Below are 25,153 nucleotides of genomic sequence, written 5' to 3'. Positions count from 1 at the left end.
GTAACGAGTGGAGGACAGAGGAGCCTCTTAAAGAAGAAGTTACAGGTCTGTGAGAGCCAGAAATCTTGCTTGTTTGTAGGTGACCAAATACTTATTTTCCACCATAATTTGCAAATAAATTCATTAAAAATCCTACAATGTGATTTTCTGGATTTTCTTTTCTCATTTTGTCTGTCATAGTTGACGTGTACCTATGATGAAAATTACAGGCCTCTCTCATCTTTTTAAGTGGGAGAACTTACTTTTTTCCCCCACTGTATTTATATACTTTATATCTGGTTTTAAGTTGAACGTTTTTAATGTCACATGCACAAGTACAGTGAAATGCCTAACTTGCAAGCTCTAAACCCAACAATGCATTAATAACAGTGTAATATTAAAAATAACATAAGGTAGAACAAAAACACACAATAAATAAAAATGAGAAAGTAAGTAAGCATACTATATACAGGGTCAATCAGTTACAGTATCATATTTACAATGTGCAGGGAAACTGGAGTGATAGAGATACAGTGCATTCAGAAAGTATTCAGACCCCTTTCCTTTTTCCACATTTCAACAGTTACAGCCATATTCTAAAATTGATTTCTTCACATCAATCTACACAACATACCTCATAATGACAAAGAGAAAACAGGTCTTTAGATTTCTATTTAGAAAATAGAAATACCTTATTTACATAACTATTCAGACGCTTTGCTATGAGACTTGCAATTGAGCTCAGGTGCATTCTGTTTCCATTGATCATCCTTGAGATGTGTCTACAACTTCATTGGAGTCCACCTGTGGTTTATTCAATTGATTGGACATGATTTGGCACACACCTGTCTATATAAGGTCCCACAGTTGACAATGCATGTCAGAGCAAAAACCAAGCCATGAGGTCGAAGGAATTGTCCGTAGAGCTCCGAGACAGGATTGTGTTGAGGCACAGATCTGGGGAAGGGTTCCAAAAAATGTCTGCAGCATTGAAGGTCCCCAAGAACACAGTGGCCTCCATCATTCTTAAATGGAGGAAGTTTGGAACCACCAAGACTCTTCCAAAAGCTGGCCAAACTGAGCAATCTGGGGAGAAGGGCCTTGGTCAGGAAGGTGACCAAGAACCCAATGGTCACTTTGATAGAGCTCCAGAGTTCCTATGTGGAGATGGGAGAACCTTACAGAACGACAACCATCTCTTCAGCACTCCACCAATCAGACCTTTATGGTAGAGTGGCCAGACGGAAGCCACTCCTCAGTAAAAGACACATGACAACCCGCTTGGAGTTTGCCAAAAGCCACATAAAAACTCTCAGACCATGAGAAACAAGATTCTTTGGTCTGATGAAACCAAGATTGAACTCTTTGGCCTGAATGCCAAGTGTCACGTCTGGAGGAAACCTGGCACCATCCCTACGGTGAAGCATGGTGGTGGCAGCATCATGCTGTGGGGATGTTTTTCAGCATCAGGGACTGGGAGACTAGTCAGGATTGAGGGAAAGATGAACGGAGCAAAGTACAGAGAGATCCTTGATGAAAACCTGCTCCAGAGCGCTCAGGACCTCAGACTGGGGCGAAGGTTCACCTTCCAAACAGGACAACAACCCTAAGCACATAGCCAAGACAACACAGGAGTGGCTTCAGGACAAGTCTGAATGTCCTTGAGTGGCCCAGCCAGAGCCCGGTCTTCAACCCGATCGAATATCTCTGGAGAGACCTGCAAATAGCTGTGCAGTGATGCTCCCCATCCAACCTGACAGAGCTTGAGAGAATCTGCAGAGAATAATGGGAGAAACTCCCCAAATACAGGTGTGCCAAGCTTGTAGCGTCATACCCAAGAAGACTCAAGGTTGTAATCACTGCCAAAGGTGCTTCAACAAAGTACTGAGTAAAGGGTCTGAATACTTATGTAAATGTGATATTTCAGGGTTTTTTATTTGTTATAAATGTGCAAACAATTTCTAAAAACCTGTTTTTGCTTTGTCATTATTGGGTATTGTGTGTAGGTTGATAATGAAAAAAACCAATGTAATACATTTTTGAATAAGGCTGTAATGTAACAAAATTTGGAAAAGGTCAAGGGGTCTGAATACTTTCCGAATGCACTGTATGTATAGGGGTAAGTTGACTAGACATCAGGATATATGATAAGCAGAGTAGCAACAAAGTATGATGATTGCATGTGAGTGGGTGTGTGTGTGTGTGTTGAGTCAGTATAAATGTACAGTATGTGTATATTATGTGTGTGTTAGCAAATAATGGAGTGTTTGTGGGTACTGGAGTGTTAGTGTGTAGGGCCCTGTGAGTGTGCATAGAAATATAAATGAATACAAAAGTCAACTTTGTTAGCGACACTGAACAAAATTATAAACGCAACATGAAAAAAAAAGATTTTACTGAGTTACAGTTCATATAAGGAAAATCAGTAAATTGAAATAAAGACCCTAATCTTTGGATTTAACATGACTGGGAATACAGATATGCATCTGTTGGTCACGATACCTTTAAAAAAAGAGTAGGGGTGTGGATCAGAAAACCAGTCATTATCTGGTGTGACCACCATTTGCCTCATACAGCACAACACATCTCCTTCGCATAGAGTTGATCAGGCTGTTGACTGTGGCCTGTGGAATGTTGTCCCACTGCTCTTCAATGGCTGTGCGAATTTGCTGGATATTGGCAGGAACTGGAACACGCTGTCATACAGTGAGGGGAAAAAGTATTTGATACCCTGCTGATTTTGTATGTTTGCCCATTGACAAAGAAATGATCAGTCTATAATTTTAATGGTAGGTTTATTTGAACAGTGAGAGACAGAATAACAACAAATAAATCCAGAAAAACGCATGTCAAAAATGTTATAAATTGATTTGCATTTTAATGAGGGAAATAAGTATTTGACCCCCTCTCAATCAGAAAGATTTCTGGCTCCCAGGTGTCTTTTATACAGGTAACAAACTGAGATTAGGAGCACACTCTTAAAGGGAGTGCTCCTAATCTCAGCTTGTTACCTGTATAAAAGCACCTGTCCACAGAAGCAATCAATCAATCAGATTCCAAACTCTCCACCATGGCCATGACCAAAGAGCTCTCCAAGGATGTCAGGGACAAGATTGTAGACCTACACAAGGCTGGAATGGGCTACAAGACCATCGCCAAGCAGCTTGGTGAGAAGGTGACAACAGTTGGTGCGATTATTCGCAAATGGAAGAAACACAAAAGACCTGTCAATCTCCCTCGGCCTGGGGCTCCATGCAAGATCTCACCTCGTGGAGTTGCAATGATCATGAGAACGGTGAGGAATCAGCCCAGAACTACACAGGAGGATCGTGTCAATGATCTCAAGGCAGCTGGGACCATAGTCACCAAGGAAACAATTGGTAACACTCTACGCCGTGAAGGACTGAAATCCTGCAGCGCCCGCAAGGTCCCCCTGCTCAAGAAAGCACATATACATACCCGTCTGAAGTTTGCCAATGAACATCTGAATGATTCAGAGAAGAACTGGGTGAAAGTGTTGTGGTCAGATGAGACCAAAATCGAGCTCTTTGGCATCAACTCAACTCGCCGTGTTTGGAGGAGGAGGAATTCTGCCTATGACCCCAAGAACACCATCCCCACCGTCAAACATGGAGGTGGAAACATTATGCTTTGGGGGTGTTTTTCTACTAAGGGGACAGGACAACTTCACCGCATCAAAGGGACGATGGACGGGGCCATGTACCGTCAAATCTTGGGTGAGAACCTCCTTCCCTCAGCCAGGGCATTGAAAATGGGTCGTGGATGGGTATTCCAGCATGACAATGACCCAAAACACACGGCCAAGGCAACAAAGGAGTGGCTCAAGAAGAAGCACATGAAGGTTCTGGAGTGGCCTAGCCAGTCTCCAGACCTTAATCCCATATAAAATCTGTGGAGGGACCTGAAGGTTCGTGTTGCCAAACGTCAGGCTCGAAACCTTAATGACTTGGAGAAGATCTGCAAAGAGGAGTGGGACAAAATCCCTCCTGAGATGTGTGCAAACCTGGTGGCCAACTACAAGAAACGTCTGACCTCTGTGATTGCCAACAAGGGTTTTATCACCAAGTACTAAGTCATGTTTTGCAGAGGGATCAAATACTTATTTCCCTCATTAAAATGCAAATCAATTTATAACATTTTTGACATGCGTTTTTCTGGATTTTTTTGTTGTTATTCTGTCTCTCACTGTTCAAATAAACCTACCATTAAAATTATAGACTGATCATGTCTTTGTCAGTGGGTAAACGTACAAAATCAGCAGGGGATCGAATACTTTTTTCCCTCACTGTACATGTTGATCCAGAGCATCTCAAACATGCTCAATGGGTGACATGTCTGGTGAGTATGCAGGCCCTGGAAGAACTGGGACATTTTCATCCTCCAGGACTGGTGTACAGATCCTTGGAACATGGGGCCGTGCATTATCATGCTGAAACATGAGGTGTTGATGGCGGATGAATGGCACGACAATGGGCCACAGAATTGCCATCGATAAAATGCAATTGTGTTCGTTGTCCATAGCTTATGCCTGCCCATACCATAAACCTACCGCTACCATGGGGCACTCTGTTCACAACGTTGACATCAGCAAACCGCTTGTCCACACGATGCCATCTGACCGGTACAGTTGAAACTGGGATTCATCCATGAAGAGCACACTTCTCCAGCGTGCCAGTTGCCATCGAAGGTGTTACTACGCCGAACTGCAGTCAGGTTAAGACCCTGGTGAGGACGACAAGCACGCAGATGAGCTTCCCTGAGACCGTTTCTGACAGTTTGTGCAGAAATTCTTCGGTTGTGCAAACTCACAGTTTCATCAGCTGTCCAGGTGGCTGGTCTCAGACGATCCCGCACGTGAAGAAGCCAGATGTGGAGGTCCTGGGCTGGCGTGGTTACACGTGGTCTGCGGTTGTGAGGCTGGTTGGAAATACTGCCAAATTGTCTAAAACGACATTGGAGGCGGATTATGGTGGAGAAATTAGCATTCAATTCCCTGTTAACAGCTCTGGTGGACATTCCTGCAGTCAGCATGCCAATTGCACGCTCCCTCAAAACTTGAGACATCTGTGGCATTGTGTGTGACAAACTTCACATTTTAGAGTGGCATTTTATTGTCCCCAGCACAAGGTGCACCTGTGTAAAGATCATGCTGTTTAATCAGCTTCTTGATATGCCACACCTGTCAGGTGGATGGATTATCTTGGGAAAGGAGAAATACTCACTAACAGGGATGTAAACAAGATTCACATTTTGTATAATCTTTTAATTATTTTTTTTGCAGTGGTGGCTACGATTTAGCAGTGGCAGTGCCCCGCTGCTAAATGCATATAGGGGAAACACTGTCTCAGTTTGTCTTTTATGCAGTGTCAAGCCTTCGAGACTTTGGCCATAAGCCCCCCATATACCATATACTTACTTTTAGTACCAGCCTATGTCCTTGACTTAAATGTCATTTTATTTGTCACATACGCCGAATACAACAGGTGTAGACTTTACTGTGAAATGCTTGCTTACAAGCCTTTTCCCAACAATGCAAAGTTAAAAAGTAAGAAAATGTTGCTAAATCAAAAAGGAAATAGTAACACAATATAACAATAAGGAGGCTATATATAAGGAGTACCGGTACCGAGCCAATGTGCAAGAGTATGAGGTAGTTGAGGTAATATGTACTGTACATATACTGTAGGTAGGGGTAAAATGGACTAGGCAATTAGGATAGATAATAAACAGAGTAGCAGTAGCATATGTGAAGAGTGTGAAAGCATGTCTATGTGTGTGTGTGTGTGTTTTTTGTGTGTGAGCGTATGTAGTGTGTGTGTGTGCTGGAGTGTAAGTGCAGTATGCGTGAGTGTGTGGGTAGAGTCCAGTGAGTGTGCATAGAGCCAGTGCAAGAGAGTCAATGCAAATAGTCCGGGTAGCCATTTGATTAACTATTCAGCAGTCTTATGGCTTGGGGGCAGAAGCTGCTCAGGAGACCCTTGGTCCCAGACTAATGCCGCGTTCACGTCATGTCGGAAACCCGGAAATGTCTGACTTGCTAACCTAGGCGGAAGAGTCGGATCTCGAGATTCCCACTTGGGAGGTATCAGAATCAACCAATAGGAAGCTCTGAACAATAACTTGTGTAATTTTAACTCAGCGGTCCCAAGTTTCTGATTCCTATTGAGCCAACACATGAAGCGTTTACCGTGAATGCATGCGGTCTAATAATATATATGCGGAAACTGTTTAGACTGGAAACCATAAGCCTTAAGGTGTCCGCATACTAGGTTTGGTTTGCTCCTAGCAGAACTCGGCTAGGCAGCGGACGTCTGTGCCTCACATACTCCCTTAATCAAAGACATTCGCTTGAAAAACTAGAAAGAAAGCAGCAATATTACTGTTTTTCCCTCTTGAGATGCCATAGCAACAACAGACAGTAACACCTCCTCAAAATAGTCAATCTATGATAAATCAAGAAATCTGTCATTAATTTAGACATTTTTGCAGAGGAAGTCTTAGTCGCGCAATTTTACATCTAACAAATATGTTTGGTGCAGTATTTCTCAAGTGAAAAAATTTGAAATAAAACTAGTAATCTCTCATTGAATGACAACACTTAATTGAAAGAATCCCTACTGTTGACCAATCACCGACAAAGGGACGTAGGACTTCAGCGACCAAACTGTTTTCCACTAGATAGCACAGCCAAAGTCAAAATTGGCTATATTGTAAAAATAAATAACAAAAATTCACTTTTTTGTCTTAATTTAAGGTTAGGGTTAGAGACCTACAGAACTTCGGCTTGCCTCAAGAAAACATTTACTCTGCTCAAACAGCCTGAAAAAAACCTGCCGAAAACCAAAACGTCACAGAATGTCGTCATAATATAAACTTTAGAAGTATACAACGAGACACTCTAGGCTATGGCTATAGAAATATGACACTCAAATTGAAAATCATTTAACAAAATGACTTACACTGAACAATAAAATAAACATGTAAAGTGTTGGTCTCATGAGCTGAAATAAAATATCCCATACGCACAAAAAGCTTATTTCTCTCAAATGTTGTGAACAAATGTGTTTACATCCCTGTTAGAGAGCATTTCTTCTTTGCCAAGATAATCCATCCACCTGACAGGTGTGGCATATAAAAAAACTGATTAAACAGCATGATCATTACACAGGTGCATCTTATGCTGGGGACAATAAAAGGCCACTCTAAAATGTGCAGTTTTGTCACACACAATGCCACAGATGTCTCAAGTTTTGAGGTAGTGTGCAATTGGCATGCTGACTGCAGGATTGTCCACCAGATCTGTTTCCAGATAATTTAATGTTAATTTATCTACCATAAGCCACCTCCAACATTATTTTGGAGAACTTGGCAGTATATCCAACCGGCCTACAACCACAGACCATGTGTAACCACGCCTGCCCAGGACCTCCACATCCAGCTTCTTCACCTGCGGGATCGTCTGAGACCAGTCATCCGGACAGCAGATTAAACTGTGAGTTTGCACAACCGAATAATTTCTGCACAAACTGTCAGAAACCGTCTCTGGGAAGCTCATCTGCTTGTGCGTCATCCTCACCAGGGTCTTGACCTGACTGCAGTTCGGCATCAGCATTTGCTCATCGAAGGGCACACCAGATACTGACTTGTTTTCTGATTCACGCCCCTACCTTTTTTTTCTGTGCCAACAGATGCATATCTGTATTCCTAGTCATGTGAAATCCATAGATTAGGGCCTGATTAATTGATTTAAATTGACTGATTTCCTTATATGAACTATAACTCAGTAAAATCTATATTTTTGTTGAGTGTATATCAGCCTAATGGAGGTGTAAATTACATCACACATTTGTGTTCGAACACAGCTACTTGGGATTTATACTGTGACTCAGTGCATCCAATGGCAATGTCCTAGATAGGTATAACACCGGGAGCGTCTTGTGGATTTGCCAGCACCAATGCAGTTGCACCTCCAACACTGCCTAAACAAAAGCAATGATAAGCTATGCGTATGTCGGTTACCACGGATTAACGCTACTCTGATTGAATCCTGGCCTAATTCTCTATTGATCAACCATACTATTCAGGCCACCAACAGAGTTCAGCATTTGCTACTGGGTCAAATACAGCACATTCGGAAAGTATTAAGACCCCTCGACTTTTTCCACATTTTGTTACAGCTTTATTCTAAACTGGATGAAATTGTTTATATCCCCCTCATGAACCTACACACAATACCCCATAATGACAAAGCAAAAACTGGTTTATAGAAATGTTACAAATAAAACTGAAATAAGTATTCAGACCCTTTACTCAGTACTTTGTTGAAGCATCTTGGCAGCGATTACACCCTTGAGTCTTCTTGGGTATGAAGCTACAAGCTTGGCACACCTGTATTTGGGGAGTTTCTTCCATTCTTATCTGCAGATCCTCTCAAGCTCTGTCACTGCACAGCTATTTTCAGGTTTCTCCAGAGATGTTCGATCGGGTTCAAGTCCCGGCTCTGGCTGGGCCACTCAGAGACTTGTCCCGAAGCCACTCCTGCGTTGTCTTGGCTGTGTGCTTAGGGTCTTTGTCCTTTGTCTGAAGTCCTAAGCGCTCTGGAGCAGGTTTTCATCAAGGATCTCTCTGTACTTTGCTCCATTCATCTTTCCCTCGATCCTGACTAGTCTCCCAGTCCCTGCCGCTGAAAAACATCCCCACAGCATGACGCTGCCACTACCATGCTTCACCGTAGAGATGGTGCCAGGTTTCCTCCAGACGTGATGCTTGGCATTCAGGCCAAAGAGTTCAATCTTGGTTTCATCAGACCAAATAATCTTGTTTCTCATGGCCTAAGAGTCCTTTAGGTGCATTTTGGCAAACTCCAAGCGGGCTGTCATGTGCCTTTTACTGAGGAGTGGCTTCCGTCTGGCCACTCTACCATAAAGGCCTGATTGGTGGAGTGCTGCAGACTTGATTGTCCTTCTGTAAGGTTCTCCCATCTCCACAGAGGAACTCTTGAGCTCTGTCAGAGTGACCATTGAATTCTTGTTCACCTCCCTGACCAAGGCCCTTTTCCCCCGATTGCTCAGTTTGGCTGGGCAGCCAGCTCTAGGAAGAGTCTAGGTGGTTCCAAACTTCTTCCATGTACGAATGATGGTGGCCACTGTGTTCTTGGGGACCTTCAATGCTGCAGAAATGTTTTGGTACCCTTCCCCAGATCTTTGCCTCAACACAATCCTGTCTTGGCGCTCTACGGCCAATTCCTTCGACCTCATGGCTTGGTTTTTGCTCTGACAGGCACTGTCAACTGTGGGACCTTATATAGACAGGTGTGTGCCTTTCCAAATCATGTCCCATCAATTGAATTTACCACAGGTGAACTCCAATCAAGTTGTAGAAACATCTCAAGGATGATCAATGGAAAGAATGCACCTGAGCTCAATTTCGTGTCTCATAGCAAAGGGTCTGAATACTTATGTAAAGGTATTTCTGTTTTATATTTTTTATACATTTTCTAAAAAAAAACTGTTTTCACTTTGTCAATATAGGATATTGTGTATAGTTAAGAGTTTTTTTCCGAAGAGTACTTTCCGAATGCACTACAAGGGTACGTTAAACTTTGTCCTAAACCTTAAATGGACAGAGCACCTGATGTTAAAAACAAAATAAATCTGAAATCTTTACCCAGATAGGTTTTTATTGTATATAAAAGAATCACTAATAAAACACAATACAAACTTATAAGAATAACAACAAGCATTAGATCTAATTGGTATTGCGAGTAGGTGAGCTATAAGGAGTGGTTATTATAGCACCACAAGACTCACTATACATCTTCCGTATCATAACGGATGGGATATGAACACCATATACCACATACAGGAGTGACAGAAAATAGTAAATGGTGAATTATTGCGGTGACAATACAGAAAGAAGCTCAAGAATGAAAATCTAAGTCCACAGCAAACTGCTCCATCTAGCAGCCATGTCTGATGAAATGGACATACAGTGAATTTGTTAAGCAGTGCAACTGGCTGCTTCTGCTCCCAGCAATGTGTAGAAACTAGATAAAACACAAAAGTAAGATACACAAATGCAATTATCATAATTTAAGCAACAAAAAAAATCAAAGAATAAAAATCACGAGTTGCACACTTGCCAGAGTATCCACTTTTAAAATTACAGAAATAAACCTTTCAATCAACCACACCTTTTCACATTTTCACCACCGAAATAGGACAAAATAATGAATCATGTACACACACACCGTACAAACAGAAAATGGACAAAACTGTGAAAAATCTTAAGGTTCATATTTTCAGTTAATCTTCTAATTGATCTATTTTGTCTAGTCAGTCCAAAAGGAAGCTAACAATTCAACTGTGATAAAGAGGGATGGAGTTGAGTTGATTGAAGCCTGTATACAGTAAGGTCAGTGGGGCATGGAGGGTTGGGTACAATGGAGGGTGGGTACATAGAGATCTATGCACCCGTCTCTATAATTGGGTGACTCAATCACTGACATCCATGTCATCCTCTTCGCGGTGGTCGTCACCATTGACTTTGGGAGTCCCAGTGCCATTGCCTTCCACCGAGTGAGGAGACTGGGCTCCGGAGTCCTGGTCGGAATCCTTCTTGTCCAGCCTCTCCCTCTCCTTCTCACTGTCGTAGCCCTGCTCTTCCTCATCATAGTCTCTGGTGACCTGCAAAGATGTCTAGGACATTTGAAATGATTAAGTTTGATATTTCTGAAACTCATTTCATATTACTTGTTTTTCATTTAAATAATGCGAGTAACACTAGATCTCTGGGGTCAAAAGCCGGAAGGAAGAATAAGCGTGGACATCCTACACATCTTACATAACTTATATAACATAAGACAAATAGTTTCAGTCATTGCTGCTTACCTTCACGTCGCCTTTCTCTCCATCAGTTTTCTTTTCCCGTTCCCGTTCCTTATCTTTACTCCTTTCTTTCTTTTCCTTCCGTTCCTCCCGACTGCGGTCTTTATCGCCCCTGCGCTCACGATCCCGGTCATTCTCTCTTTCCTTGTCCCTCTTCTTCTCCTTCTTATGTCTGTAGGGAGGAGAGGTTAAAGCGTATGAAACAAAGTCTCCAAATCTAAAGATGTGTGTTGACAGTCTAAAAATGGTTTATTTTCAGGTCACTTTCAAGAAACCTTGACATTTGAATCTAAATAAATTGAGTGCATGATTTGAGGGCACTCACACTGTAAACAAAATGTCTAGAAGATTTTGTCTCATTCACACTCTCAAAATAGCCACCAATACCACTGGCATCATATCGAAAACATGTCCACTTAGGAAATGATCTTCATTCTATGAGAAGCAATCAATAATATAAATGGCAATAACAAGACCATAGGCCAAAACACCCACCTTCTAGGAGAGGGAGTCCTGGAGACTTTCCTCTTGGGGGATTTCTTAGGAGATCGGCTGGCGCTGCGACTCTTCCTCCGCCTTCTGTCCTCAACAGCAACAGAATGAAAAAATTATATGTTACAAGTAGTAAATATCTGGGCAGCATGGAGAAACAGACAAGTCAGACGTGTGGCTCTGACCAAACAAGCTGCACTCACCGATCTATACTGCGGGACCTCCTGGTAGTACTGTAGCTTTTCGGAGGGGTTTTAGAGCGTTTTTTATCCCGCTCCTCTTTCTTCCTATCTCTGTGGATCAGAGACACAAGTTAGTTACATCTGATCAATATTTGGTATTTGTGTGTGTGTGTGTGTGTGTGTGTGTGTGTGTGTGTGTGTGTGTGTGTGTGTGTGTGTGTGTGTGTGTGTGTGTGTATATATATATATATATATATATATATATATATATATATATATATATATATATAGGATTAGAGTTGTGGTTAGGAGGTAGACAGTAACCTCTCAACCACCGCATTCTTATTGGCAGTAAATAGCCTTGGTTTGTCAAATGACTGCCTCGCCTGGTTCACCAACTACTTCTCAGATAGAGTTCAATGTGTCAAATCGGAGGGCCTGTTTTCTGGACCTCTGGCAGTCTCTATGGGGGTGCCACAGGGTTCAATTCTCGGGCCGACTCTCGGTGTATATCAATGATGTCGCTCTTACTGCTGGTGATGCTCGGATCCACCTCTATGCGGACGACACCATTTTGTATACATCTGGCCCTTCATTGGACACTGTGTTAACAAACCTCCAAACGAGCTTCAATGCCATACAACACTCCTTCCGTAGCCTCCAACTGCTCTTAAACACTAGTAAAACTAAATGCATGCTCTTCAACCGAACTCTGCTTGCACCCGCCCACCCGACTAGAATCACTACTCTTGGCGGGTCTGACCTAGAGTATGTGGACAACTACAAATACATAGGTGTCTGGTTAGACTGTAAACTCTCCTTACAGACTCACATTAAGCATCTCCAATCAAAAGTTAGATCTAGAATCGGCTTCCTACAGGTGCAGACTCTTATCTTCCTCACTAACTTTAAGCGTCAGTTGTCAGAGCAGCTTACCGATCACTGCACCTGTACACAGCCATTCTGAAATTAGCCCCAACTACTTCATCCCCATATTGTTATTTATTTTGCTAATTTGCACCCCAGTATCTCTATTTGCACATCTATCATTCCAGTGTTAATACGAAATGGTAACTATTTTGCACTATGGCCTATTTATTGCCTTACCTCCATAACTTACTACATTCACATACACTGTATATATATAATTTATGTTGTATTTTTGACTTTGTTTTGTTTACCCCATATGTAACACTGTGTTGTTGTTTTTAATCGCACTGCTTTGCTTTATCTTGGCCAGGTCGCAGTTGTAAATGAGAACTTGTTCTCAACTGGCTTACCTGGTTAAATAAAGGTGAAATAAAATTAAAAAACCTCAGGGCTGTCTTGGAAGTTATCAGTGTGCAGCTTGAGGATTAAGAATGGGTCAAGTCTGTGCTCTGTGGCTCACCTGGATTTGCTTGGTGACGGTCTGCTCCTGTCTTTGGAGTGGGACCTCCCACTCCTCCTTCGGGGGCTCTTGGAGCGTCTCCTGCTCCTGGAGTGCGAGCGTCGCTTAGACCTGCTCTTTGAACGCCTGCAGATCACACAGACACGACATCAATCTCTACCCTCAATATGAATTTAAAAAAATCTCCTATCTTTACTTTATTTTTAACACAATCCAAATGATTTCTGTCTGGAGAATAGAGTTTGTGTTCACCTGTGTCTGGAGCGAGAGCGGGACCTTCTGCGTCTGGACCTGGACCTGGAACGCGAGTGCTTCCTCTTGCTCTCCTTGTCTGCATAAACAAAACGTTAAAATTACTTTGGTACAGCAAATAATAGCTTTTAGCTAGGGCTAACAGTAATTTATCTGAGATGTAATATATGTTTTGGAGATGCAATGCTTTCGCTACTCACTGCCAGGCTCGATGGCAGCAGAGATTAGGGACTGGGCCTCTCTGACCCTCTTCATGGCCACTTCTATCTCTTTGTTGGAGGAGTCTGTCTTTAGGCCCGGATTCATGTTCATCCCTACACCCATGTGGTTCATTCTGAAGAAGAGGACATTATTTATTGGTGATTATAAACCGGGTAGTTTGGGTCCTGGATGCTGAGTGGCTGAAACAACCACAGCATTCCAGTCGTGTGTGTATCAGAAAATATACCACGGGTATGACGCAAAACTACTCGTTTACTGTTACATTTACATTAGTAACCGGTTTATAATAGCAATAAGGTACCTCTGGGGTTTGTGGTATATGGCTAATATACCACGGTTAAGGGCTGTTCTGGCCATTATAAACCGGGTTGTTCGAGCCCTGAATGCTGACTAGCTGAAAGCCGTGGTATATCAGACCGTATACAATGGGTATGACAAAAAAGTACTATTTACTGGTCTAATTACATTCGCAACTAGTTTATAATAGGCACCTCGGGTTTGTGGTATATGGCCAATATACCACGGCTAAGGGCTGTATCCAGACACTCTGCATTGCATCGTGCATAAGAACATCCCTTAGATGTGGTATATTGGCCATATACCACACCTCCTCAAGCCTCATTGCTTAATTAGAACACACTGGAGTGCAATCCAACAAATGAATGCTCATAGGTGTTACTGGAGGTGAGCTTGTTTGATGTCTTAAAATGGGAATTTCTAGAGACATGATGACTTACTTTGGATCCACCTGAGTCATAAACTTCAGAAGCTGCTCAGTGGGAAAAGACTGGGGAAGAAGTGTAAAATATATAATATACAAGTTAGAAATATAATACAATTTCAACATTTCCCTTTAACACCAGCATTTGTGTGTGCACACAGAACTACACTAGATATACAAAAGTATATGGACACCCCTTCATATTAGTGGATTTGGCTATTTCAGCCACAACCGTTGCTGAAAAGGTGTATAACATCGAGCACACAGCCATGCAATTTCCATAGACAAACATTGGCAGTAGAATGGCCTTTCTGAAGAGCTCAGTTCCTTTCAACGTGGCACCGTCATAGGATGCCACCTACAACACATTTCTGCCCTGCTAGAGCTGCCCCGGTCAACTGTAAGTGCTGTTATTGTGAAGTGGAAACGTCTAGGAGCAACAACGGCTCAGCCACGAAGTGGTAGGCCACACAAGTTCACAGAATGGGACCACTGAGTGCTGAAGCTTGTAGCGCGTAAAAATCGTCTGTCCTCGGTTGCAACACTCACTACCAAGTTCCAAATTGCCTCTGGAAGCAACGTCAGCACAATAACTGTTCGCCGGGAGCTTCATGAAATGTGTTTCCATGGCCGAGCAGCCGCACACAAGCCTAAAATCACCATGCGCAATGCCAAGCATCGGTTGGAGTGGTGTAAATCTTGCAGCCATTGGACTCTGGAGCAGTGGAAACGCGTTCGCTGGAGTGATGAATCACGCTTCACCATCTGGCAGTCCGACAGACGAATCTGAGTTTGGCGGATGCCAGGAGAACGCTACCTGCCCGAATGCATAGTGCCAACTGCAATGTTTGGTGGACGAGGAATAATAGTCTGGTGTCGTTTTTTATGATTCGGGCTAGGTCCCTTAGTTCCAGTGAAGGGAAATCTTAACGCTACAGCATACAATGACAATGTAGACGAGTCTGTGCTTCCAACTTTGTGGCAACAGTTTGGGGAAGGCCCTTTCCTGTTTCAGCATGGCAATGCCCCCGTGCACAAAGTGAGGTCCATACAGAAATGGTTTGTTGAGACTGGTGTGGAAGAACTTGACTGGCCTGCACAGAGCCCTGACCTCAACCCCTTCAAACACCTTTGGGATTAATTGGAACGCCGACTGCGAGCCAGGCCTAATCGCCCAACATCAGTGCCCGACCTCAATAATGCTCTTGCGGCTGAATGGAAGCAAGTCCCCACAGCAATGTTCCAACATCTAGTGGAAAGCCTTCCCAGAAGAGTGGAGGCTGTTACAGCAGCAAAGGGGGGACCAACCCCATATTAATGCACATGATCTTGGAATGAGATGTTCGACGAGCAGGTGTCCACATACTTTTGGCATATAGTGTATCTCCAGGTTGCAAGCAAACACTCACCTGGGGATTCATATTCATATTCATATTGGGGTTTGAAAACCCGAACGCTGCCATCGCATCCATGGTGGGACCACCGAAAGGATTGCCTCCCATCTAAAAAGCGACACATCATTAACCCTTTCATTGTCTATTACTCTATTTTACAGACCATTGTCCCCGTGGGGAAAATTTGTTGCAGTATCATGTACACCAGGGATCATCAACTACATTTTTCTTGAGCGGATGGTCACATCTCTTTATTATGCATGGGAATACTTGGGAACAGATTTCCAAAATTAAAATCAATTGGAGCTGATTTCCTGATGTTTTTACAGTCTTATGGCCAACAACAAAAATGTAAAATAAAAACTAATTTATTTTGCTCAGAAAACTTGGGGAGACAAATAAAACGAACCATGGGCCAAATTCGGCCGGCGGGCCGCCAGTTGGGGAACCCTGATGTACACGTTAAAAATATATACCTATATATACCCGTGGTCATGTATATGCCTGTGTTCATGTGAGAGCCGACTATTATCAGGGCATTAAGACGGATGTTTCATTTCATTAACCTAAGAACCAACATTGTCTTATGTCAGATGGCGTCAATCCAACGCAACGCTCGTCCCTTAAACAATCTGTCTTGTAGGTAGTGGAACTCATATGTAAATATGAATATTACAGAGCATCCACCATTCAACAATAAAAACATAGTTCCTAATTGTTTATATCACTGCGCTCTTGTATCCATGAAATAGGCAGAATAACTACCTAAATTGTTTTTTAAATGTTGTGACAGTAATTTATTGGTTTGCAATTGTGAGAAAATAAATAAAACTGTGGCTATCTCGTGCACAAATAATGTGCAAGGACGTTGGTCGCCAGTGCAGTGAATTGATCAGCAGCTTAGCTACAGTTGGGAGAACAAGTATTTGATACACTGCCGATTTTGCAGGTTTTCCTACTTACAAAGCATGTAGAGGTCTGTAATTTTTAATCCAGAAAATCACATTGTATGATTAAGTAATTAATTTGCATTTTATTGCATGACATAAGTATTTCATACATCAGAAAAGCAGAACTTAATATTTGGTACAGAAACATTTGTTTGCAATTACAGAGATCATACGTTTCCTGTAGGTCTTGACCAGGTTTGCACACACTGCAGCAGGGATTTTGGCCCACTCCTCCATACAGACCTTCTCCAGATCCTTCAGGTTTCGGGGCTGTCGCTGGGCAATACGGACTTTCAGCTCCCTCCAAAGATTTTCTATTGGGTTCAGGTCTGGAGACTGGCTAGGCCACTCCAGGACCTTGAGATGCTATTTACGGAGCCACTCCTTAGTTGCCCTGGCTGTGTGTTTCGGGTCGTTGTCATGCTGGAAGACCCAGCCACGACCCATCTTCAATGCTCTTACTGAGGGAAGGAGGTTGTTGGCCAAGATCTCGCAATACTTGGCCCCATCCATCCTCCCCTCAATATGGTGCAGTCGTCCTGTCCCCTTTGCAGAAAAGCATCCCCAAAGAATGACGTTTCCACCTCCATGCTTCACGGTTGGGATGGTGTTCTTGGGGTTGTACTCTTCCTCCAAACACGGCGAGTGGAGTTTAGACCAAAAAGCACTATTTTTGTCTCATCAGACCACATGACCTTCTCCCATTCCTCCTCTGGATCATCCAGATGGTCATTGGCAAACTTCAGACGGGCCTGGACATGCGCTGGCTTGAGCAGGGGGACCTTGCGTGCGCTGCAGGATTTTAATCCATGACGGCGTAGTGTGTTACTAATGGTTTTCTTTGAGACTGTGGTCCCAGCTCTCTTCAGGTCATTGACCAGGTCCTGCTGTGTAGTTCTGGGCTGATCCCTCACCTTCCTCATGATCATTGATGCCCCACGAGGTGAGATCCTGCATGGAGCCCCAGACCGAGGGTGATTGACCGTCATCTTGAACTTCTTCCATTTTCTAATAATTGCGCCAACAGTTGTTGCCTTCTCACCAAGCTGCTTGCCTATTGTCCTGTAGCCCATCCCAGCCTTGTGCAGGTCTACAATTTTATCCCTGATGTCCTTACACAGCTCTCTGGTCTTGGCCATTGTGGAGAGGTTGGAGTCTGTTTGATTGAGTGTGTGGACAGGTGTCTTTTATACAGGTAACGAGTTCAAACAGGTGCAGTTAATACAGGTAATGAGTGGAGAACAGGAGGGCTTCTTAAAGAAAAACTAACAGGTCTGTGAGAGCCGGAATTCTTACTGGTTGGTAGGTGATCAAATACTTGTCATGCAATAAAATGCAAATTAATTACTTAAAAATCATACAATGTGATTTTCTGGATTTTTGTTTTAGATTCCGTCTCTCACAGTTGAAGTGTACCTATGATAAAAATTACAGACCTCTACATGCTTTGTAAGTAGGAAAACCTGCAAAATCGGCAGTGTATCAAATACGTGTTCTCCCAACTGTAACTGTTGTAGCTAGCTTACTGACATAGCTAGCTAGCTCTACCTTTACTGACATTAAAAGCTTGCTTATTCTGGTTAAATTGCCCTGAAGTTGTAGACATGCAGCCTCAAAATTAGGAGGAACCGTTATCAGAAATCAGTCCGTAAATCAGCATATTTCTCAGCAATCTCTAATGTGTAACTTGTATAATTGGCTCAGCTGATTACAGCAGCTGCCTCGGGAGGCTACTGCAATGACTCGCGGCAGAACAGCTGCTTCATGAAAACTCATAATAATGTTAGTATCTGTAAACCCCACTACCCCCCACCGAAAAAATAGACAAAATAAATACAAATTTGGTCACAACATTTTTAAATGATGTTAAAATTAGCACTACTAAAGTTGTTTGCAAGCTAGCTTTTGTTTGAAGCATTCAACATTGTGTATGCAGGACTAAGTAGGTAGCTTGCTGGTTAGCAGCATCGTTTCAGTGACTTCAGTAATATCGGTCAAATTTATGCTAGCTTTTGTGCCCATTGTCAAACTTCAGGAACACCACTCATTGAAGCACAAAAATCCATAGCTAAATGTAAAATGGAGTGACTAGAACTTCCTCACCAAAGAAACTTCAACATTATTGACCGATGTATTGTTTTAGCGTAGATTAAAACAGACAGTTTTGAGGCAGAAATGTGATTCAGCAGACTATGTTACCTAGGTAATATTTTCAAATGTTAGACAGCACATTGTAGCCAAACTACTTTTGATCTATCCCATACCCATTGCAAGATACGAGACAGATCAGTGCAGGCAGAATTGTTGCGCTATCTGACGTAAGACAATGAAGGACCACAGAATTAAATGTAACAATAAAATATTGTATATCTATGCTGAGGACCTACCTGTGTATAGGACATGGGGTTTGGTGTTGGGAGAAGTCCTACCTGTGGATTGGACATGGGGTTAGGTGTTGGAAGGAGACCTCCTCCGGACATAATCCCTGCAACAGCATTTGCTGGCGCCAGCAGTGACAAAGCTTTAGCCTCCTCTGGGATAACGCCTACAGAAAAACAAAAAAGGCATTAGGGGAAGAAGAGAACGTCTACGTCTAGAATCTACTAAAGAGGAGAGACATTTTGAAAAACAAAAAGATGACTTGCTCAAGTATACTTCAAACAAACATTTGTACAGGTTTCAATACTGTTACCTTTGATAGCTGCTAGATTTGAGAAGGTTTGTTCCCTTTATTCTTTTAATCATTGTAGATAGAAGAATAACTAAGGTTGGAGAAAAAAGTATATCACAATACACACTACTCCAGTGAACACTGCCAAGATTGTATCACCTGAACGTGTATTTTAAGTCATGAACCAAACGTTAGCTAGCACAGCGGCTTCTCCAGTGGGGTGTGCTCTCAATTTTCATATAGATTGAACAAGCGACTCACGTTGGCGGCTTCACTACTAAGGAGCACACAGAGAAAAAAAAAAATCGAGATACACAAAACAAAAATAATTTCATAGAGTCGGAGGTCAACAGTAAATACTGTACAGTCACAGTTTCTACTACTTACCAGCAACACGTAGAAAATAATAAACTAGCTAGCAATCAAATTCTAGGTAGGTGATATCTACGCTCCCAAGAACCTTACTTGTCACCGCATCAAATCTGCAAAAAATTTACCAATGCTTTTTGATTTAGTTTAATAATCAACTTGGCAACATTAGATTAGCTTGTTGTTTTTTTAATGTCTGTTTGACTAATATAGGGCAAACAATGTAATGGTTTCAATTCTCAATGTTGCCATTGCTACCTAAAAAAGGAAACATACAAATATCTTAATCAAGATGCAATGAAAAAAAGAAACAATTGTCTTTTTTACAGAAGACGCACAAACATACACACACCCAGACAGACACACATACAAAAAAAAACATTTTAAAAGGGCACATAGGAGAGAGAATTTAGCTGCAGGAGACAAAACGGTTGGGTGGTATTTTCAGCGGGGCCTGGTTTACAGGACTGGCTGAGCCAGGAAAAAGAACTGTAAAACACAACAACAAAAAAGAAAGACCACTGTTAAAGAGAGAGCACTGAACCAATTGCCATTGACATGTGGGTGGATATCTAAAACAATTAATGACAACTAGATAGTCAGCAACCTTAAAGTACAGTATCACTGGTCAACATAGAAAACACAGCCTAGCTATTTGAATCTGCCAATTTGAGGGACAGCGAATGTTGAGTGAGTGCATCTAATTTTTAGCTAAATTAAAATTGGATAGTATATTGTGACAAGGGTTCACCCAACTCCCAAAACCAGGAAGTGCCTTAACGCTAAAGGTGAAAAAAGTATGAAATGCAGGTGTAGCAATAGCTGTGTCATTGAGACATATGTGCATTGTTCACTGTTCAGTGACTCTGCTATGTTTTTTTTCTTACCATTTGGATCCAATGAGAAAACCAGATTGGATGTTACACAGGTCAGATTATTAAAATACCTATTTTGATAAATAGACTTGTGAGTAGTCAAATAACGTGTTATACATGTGATATGCCTTATGGTAATATCTAAACTACTGCAATCCACTTAAACTCAAATACATAGAGAATAGAAAATGAGAGAGAAAGAAAGAAACGACACAGAAAAAAGAGAAAGAGAAGGGGTTGGGGGGGCTGCTTGAACGCTTGCTGGCCTTTTGTAATTGTCTACAATCCCCTGTTGGCAGGCAGAGGACCACTTTCAGCCATCAAGGAGGGGGCTCTGCTTTTGCCTTCTCCACTACAACAAATCACACACACAAATAACAGAGACAAGTTTAATAGAGGATAGTCCAATATGGGGGAGAAAATAAAAAGCATGGTTAAGTTTTCATATACATGTCAGTTCCTCTCTGCTTTCTTTTTGTCTGCTCGTGCATGGTCTGAGCTTGATCAGCTCCCTCAGTCGAAGCACGTGCCGGTCCCTTTAGCAGATCTTGGTACACTGTGCTTACTGGTGAAGCGGGGGGGGGGGGGGACCACTTCAGACTCAAAGTTGTCTGTGTTGTTTAGTGTCTATCAAGTCCAATGCATCATGCATGGGTGGCATTATGACCTTACAGTGTGGCAGTAGCTTTGGGAATGGCCGGCAGGGATGTAGCTCAGTTGATAGAGCATGGCGTTTGCAACGCCAGGGTTGTGGGTTCGATTCCCACGGGGGGCCAGTATAAAAAAATATATATATGTATTCACTAACTGTAAGTCGCTCTGGATAAGAGCGTCTGCTAAATGACTAAAATGTAAAATGTAAATGGTATTTAATTCCACAGTATACCAAGGGTCTGGGTTGAGAGATCTGATATAGACATCTCTAGGGGATTGTACAAGACAAGACACTGGCAGAGTGGCATGGCATCATTTATCACAGAATCAGATAGGCTTGTCAGATCGAGAATGGATACTAGGATCTGAAATAGCTAGGGCACATGCTTAAATAGTATCTCAAACCACATGATCATAGAACTCCATCCTGAAATCAATGGGTGCGTCACACTCCCATAACTTCGTCATACAATCAAGGATCATTCATACAGAAGAGGGGAGAACAAAGCACCAACCTTCGGCAAAAGGGACGACGATCAGCGCTCTGTCCACGAAGACTGTGTTGGTCAGATGCTGAGACACCCCCACGGACTCGGACTCTTGGAACTTCACAAAACACACACGCGACGTAACTGGCAGAGGCGATTCACTGCAATAAGTTAGTTTGTAAGTTAGTTAGATAGCAACAACATAGTAGTAGACTGTATCCAACAAAACATCCCTGAAGTAGTTAACTAAGCAACATATTATGCTACCTAGCTAATGTTTCGTCTAAGGTTTTGGGGATGGCCAGCTGGGGCCTCCGATGCTAACGTTAGCAAGCGTTAGCTAAATTAAAGTTAATAATACTACTAACTACATTGAAATCAACTAAATCACAAATTGGTAGGAAATGAATGGTCAAATAAACAATAACGATGTCTAATTTGCGACAACTGTTCAACAAATAACAAATATGAGTTACTTACTCTGGTGGAAACAATTTGAGTTCTTCAATGGTTCCAAGAAACCCGAACAGCATTCGCATCTGCTCGGATGTTGTGCTTGGCGACACGTTCGTCACTTGCACTACGTTCGTGGTACAATTCATTTTTTCACAATACAATTTTAAAAACAAATATATAAACAATTACCCCTCGATTTGAGAATGATTTAAAAAAAAATATACTTCGTTGCAATCGTAGTCAAAGGCGTTTTATAAACTCAAACGGTCATCCCAATGCGTTTCGTCGCCATGTTGTAAGCGTGAATACACATAAAAAGCGGCATGCGCACTGTGAAAATCCTGCAGTCTTCTTCTTCTTCTGCAGTGGGGGGTTATCAGCGGTTGGCATCCAACGTTATGGTGCATTACCGCCACCTACCGTACTGGAGTGTGGGCCAGAGGCAGGGATAAACTAAATCCTACCTGCCAACCCCGTTTCTCTTAAAAAATATAACAAAATATTTGAGACTATATCTAATGACGCTCTACTCAATATACTCTTTCAACTAATTTCCTGTATCCCCTTCTCCCTCATACTAAATCTCATCCTCTCGTTTTCCCTCTGATACTGCCCACACTGTAGCAATACATGCTCCACAGTCTATTTCCTGACAATAATCACACTTTCCTGATGGATGCTCTCCTATCACGTTTAATGTCTTATTCAACTGGCTGTGTCCCACCCTTAATCTTGTAAAAATAACCTCATTTCTTCTTGATCAACTCCCTCCCTATCTTTCTGTAGTCTCTCCAACACTTCTAGATCAACTACTGGAGACGAGAGTAGCCATGGTGGATTTACAGGAATAACTACCGTTGGACTAAACTCCCTTCCATATAGTCTCATCTCCTTCGCCTGGGTATTACCCACCCACCTAAAGCTTGTGTTCGGTCTTCGCTCATGAACACAGGTGAGAGTGTTGTTCATGTTCCCAGCCTGCCTGTAAAACCCCTTTCGCAGGATGAGACACCCCATGTCCTTGTAGGTTGACCCAGTAATTCATTGCCAGCTGCTGTCTCCTAATCTCCAACGGCATATCCCCCATCTCTACCTGTAATGCAGCCACTGGAGACGTCCGACATCTAGCCTTTCCAGTGTGGTCCGGGCTGCCGAACCATATGCTATACGTCGATAGTCTATTACAGATCGGATCAATGCAACATACATGGTCTTCATTGAGGAATGCCCAGCCCCCCACTCCTTCAGACAGCGCATCACATTTAGCACCTTCTTACACTTTCCCACCACTCTCTCAATGTGTTCTGCCCAGGTCAGTCTAGTATCAAAGTACACCCCAAGGAACCTGAAGGCCCCCACCCTCTCCAAGTTTCTCCCATATAACCTCAAGCATACCTAATCTCCCACCTTCCTCCTGGTAAAGAACACTGTTTGAGTTTTCTCTACAGAGAACCTGAATCCCCACATTAATGCCCACCGCTCTACCTCATCAATTGCTTTCTGTACCTTCCTGACTATGTATGGCACATTTCTTCCCCTCTTCCATAAGGCTCCATCATCTGCAAATAACGACCTCCCTATATCCGGCTGTACCTGAGAGTAAACATCATTGATCATGATTGAAAACAACAGAGGACTAATCACGCTCCCCTGCGGTGTACCATTATCCACCAAGTAGCTGCCTGATAAAGACTTCCCCACCCTCACCTGGATAGACCTTCCAAACAGGAAATCCTTTATCCAGTTGTACATTCATCCTCCTACCCCCATAATATCAAGCTTGATTAACAACCGCTCCTTCCACATCATATCATACGCCTTCTCCACATCAAAAAAAGACAGCTACAACAGTCTACTTGTTCACCTGAGCCTTCCTGACCTCTGCTTCTAAGCAGAGCACTGGATCCATAGTTCCCCTACCCTTCCTGAACCCACTCTGATGTGGCGTTACTAGCCCTCTGCTCTCCAGGAAGTAAGTTAGCCGCTCCATGATCATACGTTCCATAATCTTACATACATGTGATGTTAAAGCTATTGGCCGATAGCTTGTTGGCTTCGTTGGATCATTCCCGGGCTTTCGGATTGGTACCACTACTGCCTCCTTCCAACTACCTGGTAGTTTCCCCTCCTCCCACACTCTGTTGTACAACACCAATACTTTATCCAGTGCCTCATCACTAAGATAGGCCAACATAACATAGCACACCTCTACTTTCCCAGGTGAAGTTAACCCACCCTTACCTATTTGCTCTTTTCACCTCTGCCCTGGTAAATGGTGCACTCAACGCATAATTTACAGTCATGGTCAAAAGTATTGAGAATGACACAAATACTAATTTTCACAAAGTCTGCTGCCTCAGTTTTGATGATGGCAATTTGCATATACTCCAGAATGTCATGAAGAGTGATCAGATGAATTGCAATTAATTGCAAAGTCCCTCTTTGCCATTAAAATGAACTTAATCCCCAAAAAACATTTCCACTGCATTTCAGCCCTGCCACAAAAGGACCAGCTGCCATCATGTCAGTGATTCTCTCGTTAACACAGGTGAGAGTGTTGACGAGGACAAGGCTGGAGATCACTCTGTCATGCTGATTGAGTTAGAATAACAGACTGGAAGCTTTAAAAGGAGGGTGGTGCTTGAAATCATTGTTCTTCCTCTGTTAACCATGGTTACCTGCAAGGAAAACATGCCGTCATCATTGCTTTGCACAAAAAGGTTTCACAGGCAAGGATATTGCTGCTAGTAAGATTGCACCGAAATCAAACATTTATCGGATCATCAAGAACTTCAAGGAGAGAGGTTCAATTGTTGTGTAGAAGGCGTCAGGGCACCCAAGAAAGTCCAGCAAGCGCCAGGACCATCTCCTAAAGTTGATTCAGCTGCGGGATCAGGGCACCACCAGTGCAGAGCTTGCTCAGGAATGGCAGCAGGCAGGTGTGAGTGCATCTGCACGCACAGTGAGGCGAATACTTTTAGAGGATGGCCTGGTGTCAAGAAGGGCAGCAAAGAAGCCACTTCTCTCCAGGAAAAACATCAGGGACAGACTGATATTCTGCAAAAGGTACAGGGATTGGACTGCTGAGGACTGGGGTAAAGTCATTTTCTCTGATGAATCCCCTTTCCGATTGTTTGGGGCATCCGGAAAA

General features: G+C 42.7%; 1 protein-coding gene across 2 annotated transcripts; it reads right to left on the bottom strand.

Moving 5' to 3' along the window:
* Positions 1-9,659: 9,659 nt before the first annotated feature.
* LOC311098927 (uncharacterized protein) lies at positions 9,660-22,322 on the bottom strand. 2 transcript variants are annotated; one of them, XM_084139476.1, is made up of 12 exons: positions 22,027-22,322; positions 21,574-21,707; positions 18,919-19,034; positions 15,555-15,647; positions 14,162-14,211; positions 13,403-13,536; positions 13,203-13,281; positions 12,951-13,076; positions 11,582-11,671; positions 11,382-11,465; positions 10,890-11,058; positions 9,660-10,697 (listed from the first exon to the last, which is right to left on the bottom strand). In XM_084139476.1, exons 1-12 carry the CDS (start codon positions 22,146-22,148, stop codon positions 10,494-10,496), a joined length of 1,401 nt encoding a protein of 466 aa, XP_083995602.1. In that variant the 5' UTR covers positions 22,149-22,322; the 3' UTR covers positions 9,660-10,493. The 2 variants fall into 2 exon arrangements, with proteins under 2 accessions (XP_083995602.1, XP_083995601.1); XM_084139475.1 differs by having other exon boundaries at positions 18,877-19,034; positions 22,027-22,315.
* Positions 22,323-25,153: the final 2,831 nt, after the last annotated feature.

This window comes from Coregonus lavaretus (assembly GCF_964263955.1).
Source record: "Coregonus lavaretus genome assembly, chromosome: 23".
Taxonomy (NCBI): domain Eukaryota; kingdom Metazoa; phylum Chordata; class Actinopteri; order Salmoniformes; family Salmonidae; genus Coregonus; species Coregonus lavaretus.
This window is presented reverse-complemented; position numbering and strand designations above follow the sequence as displayed.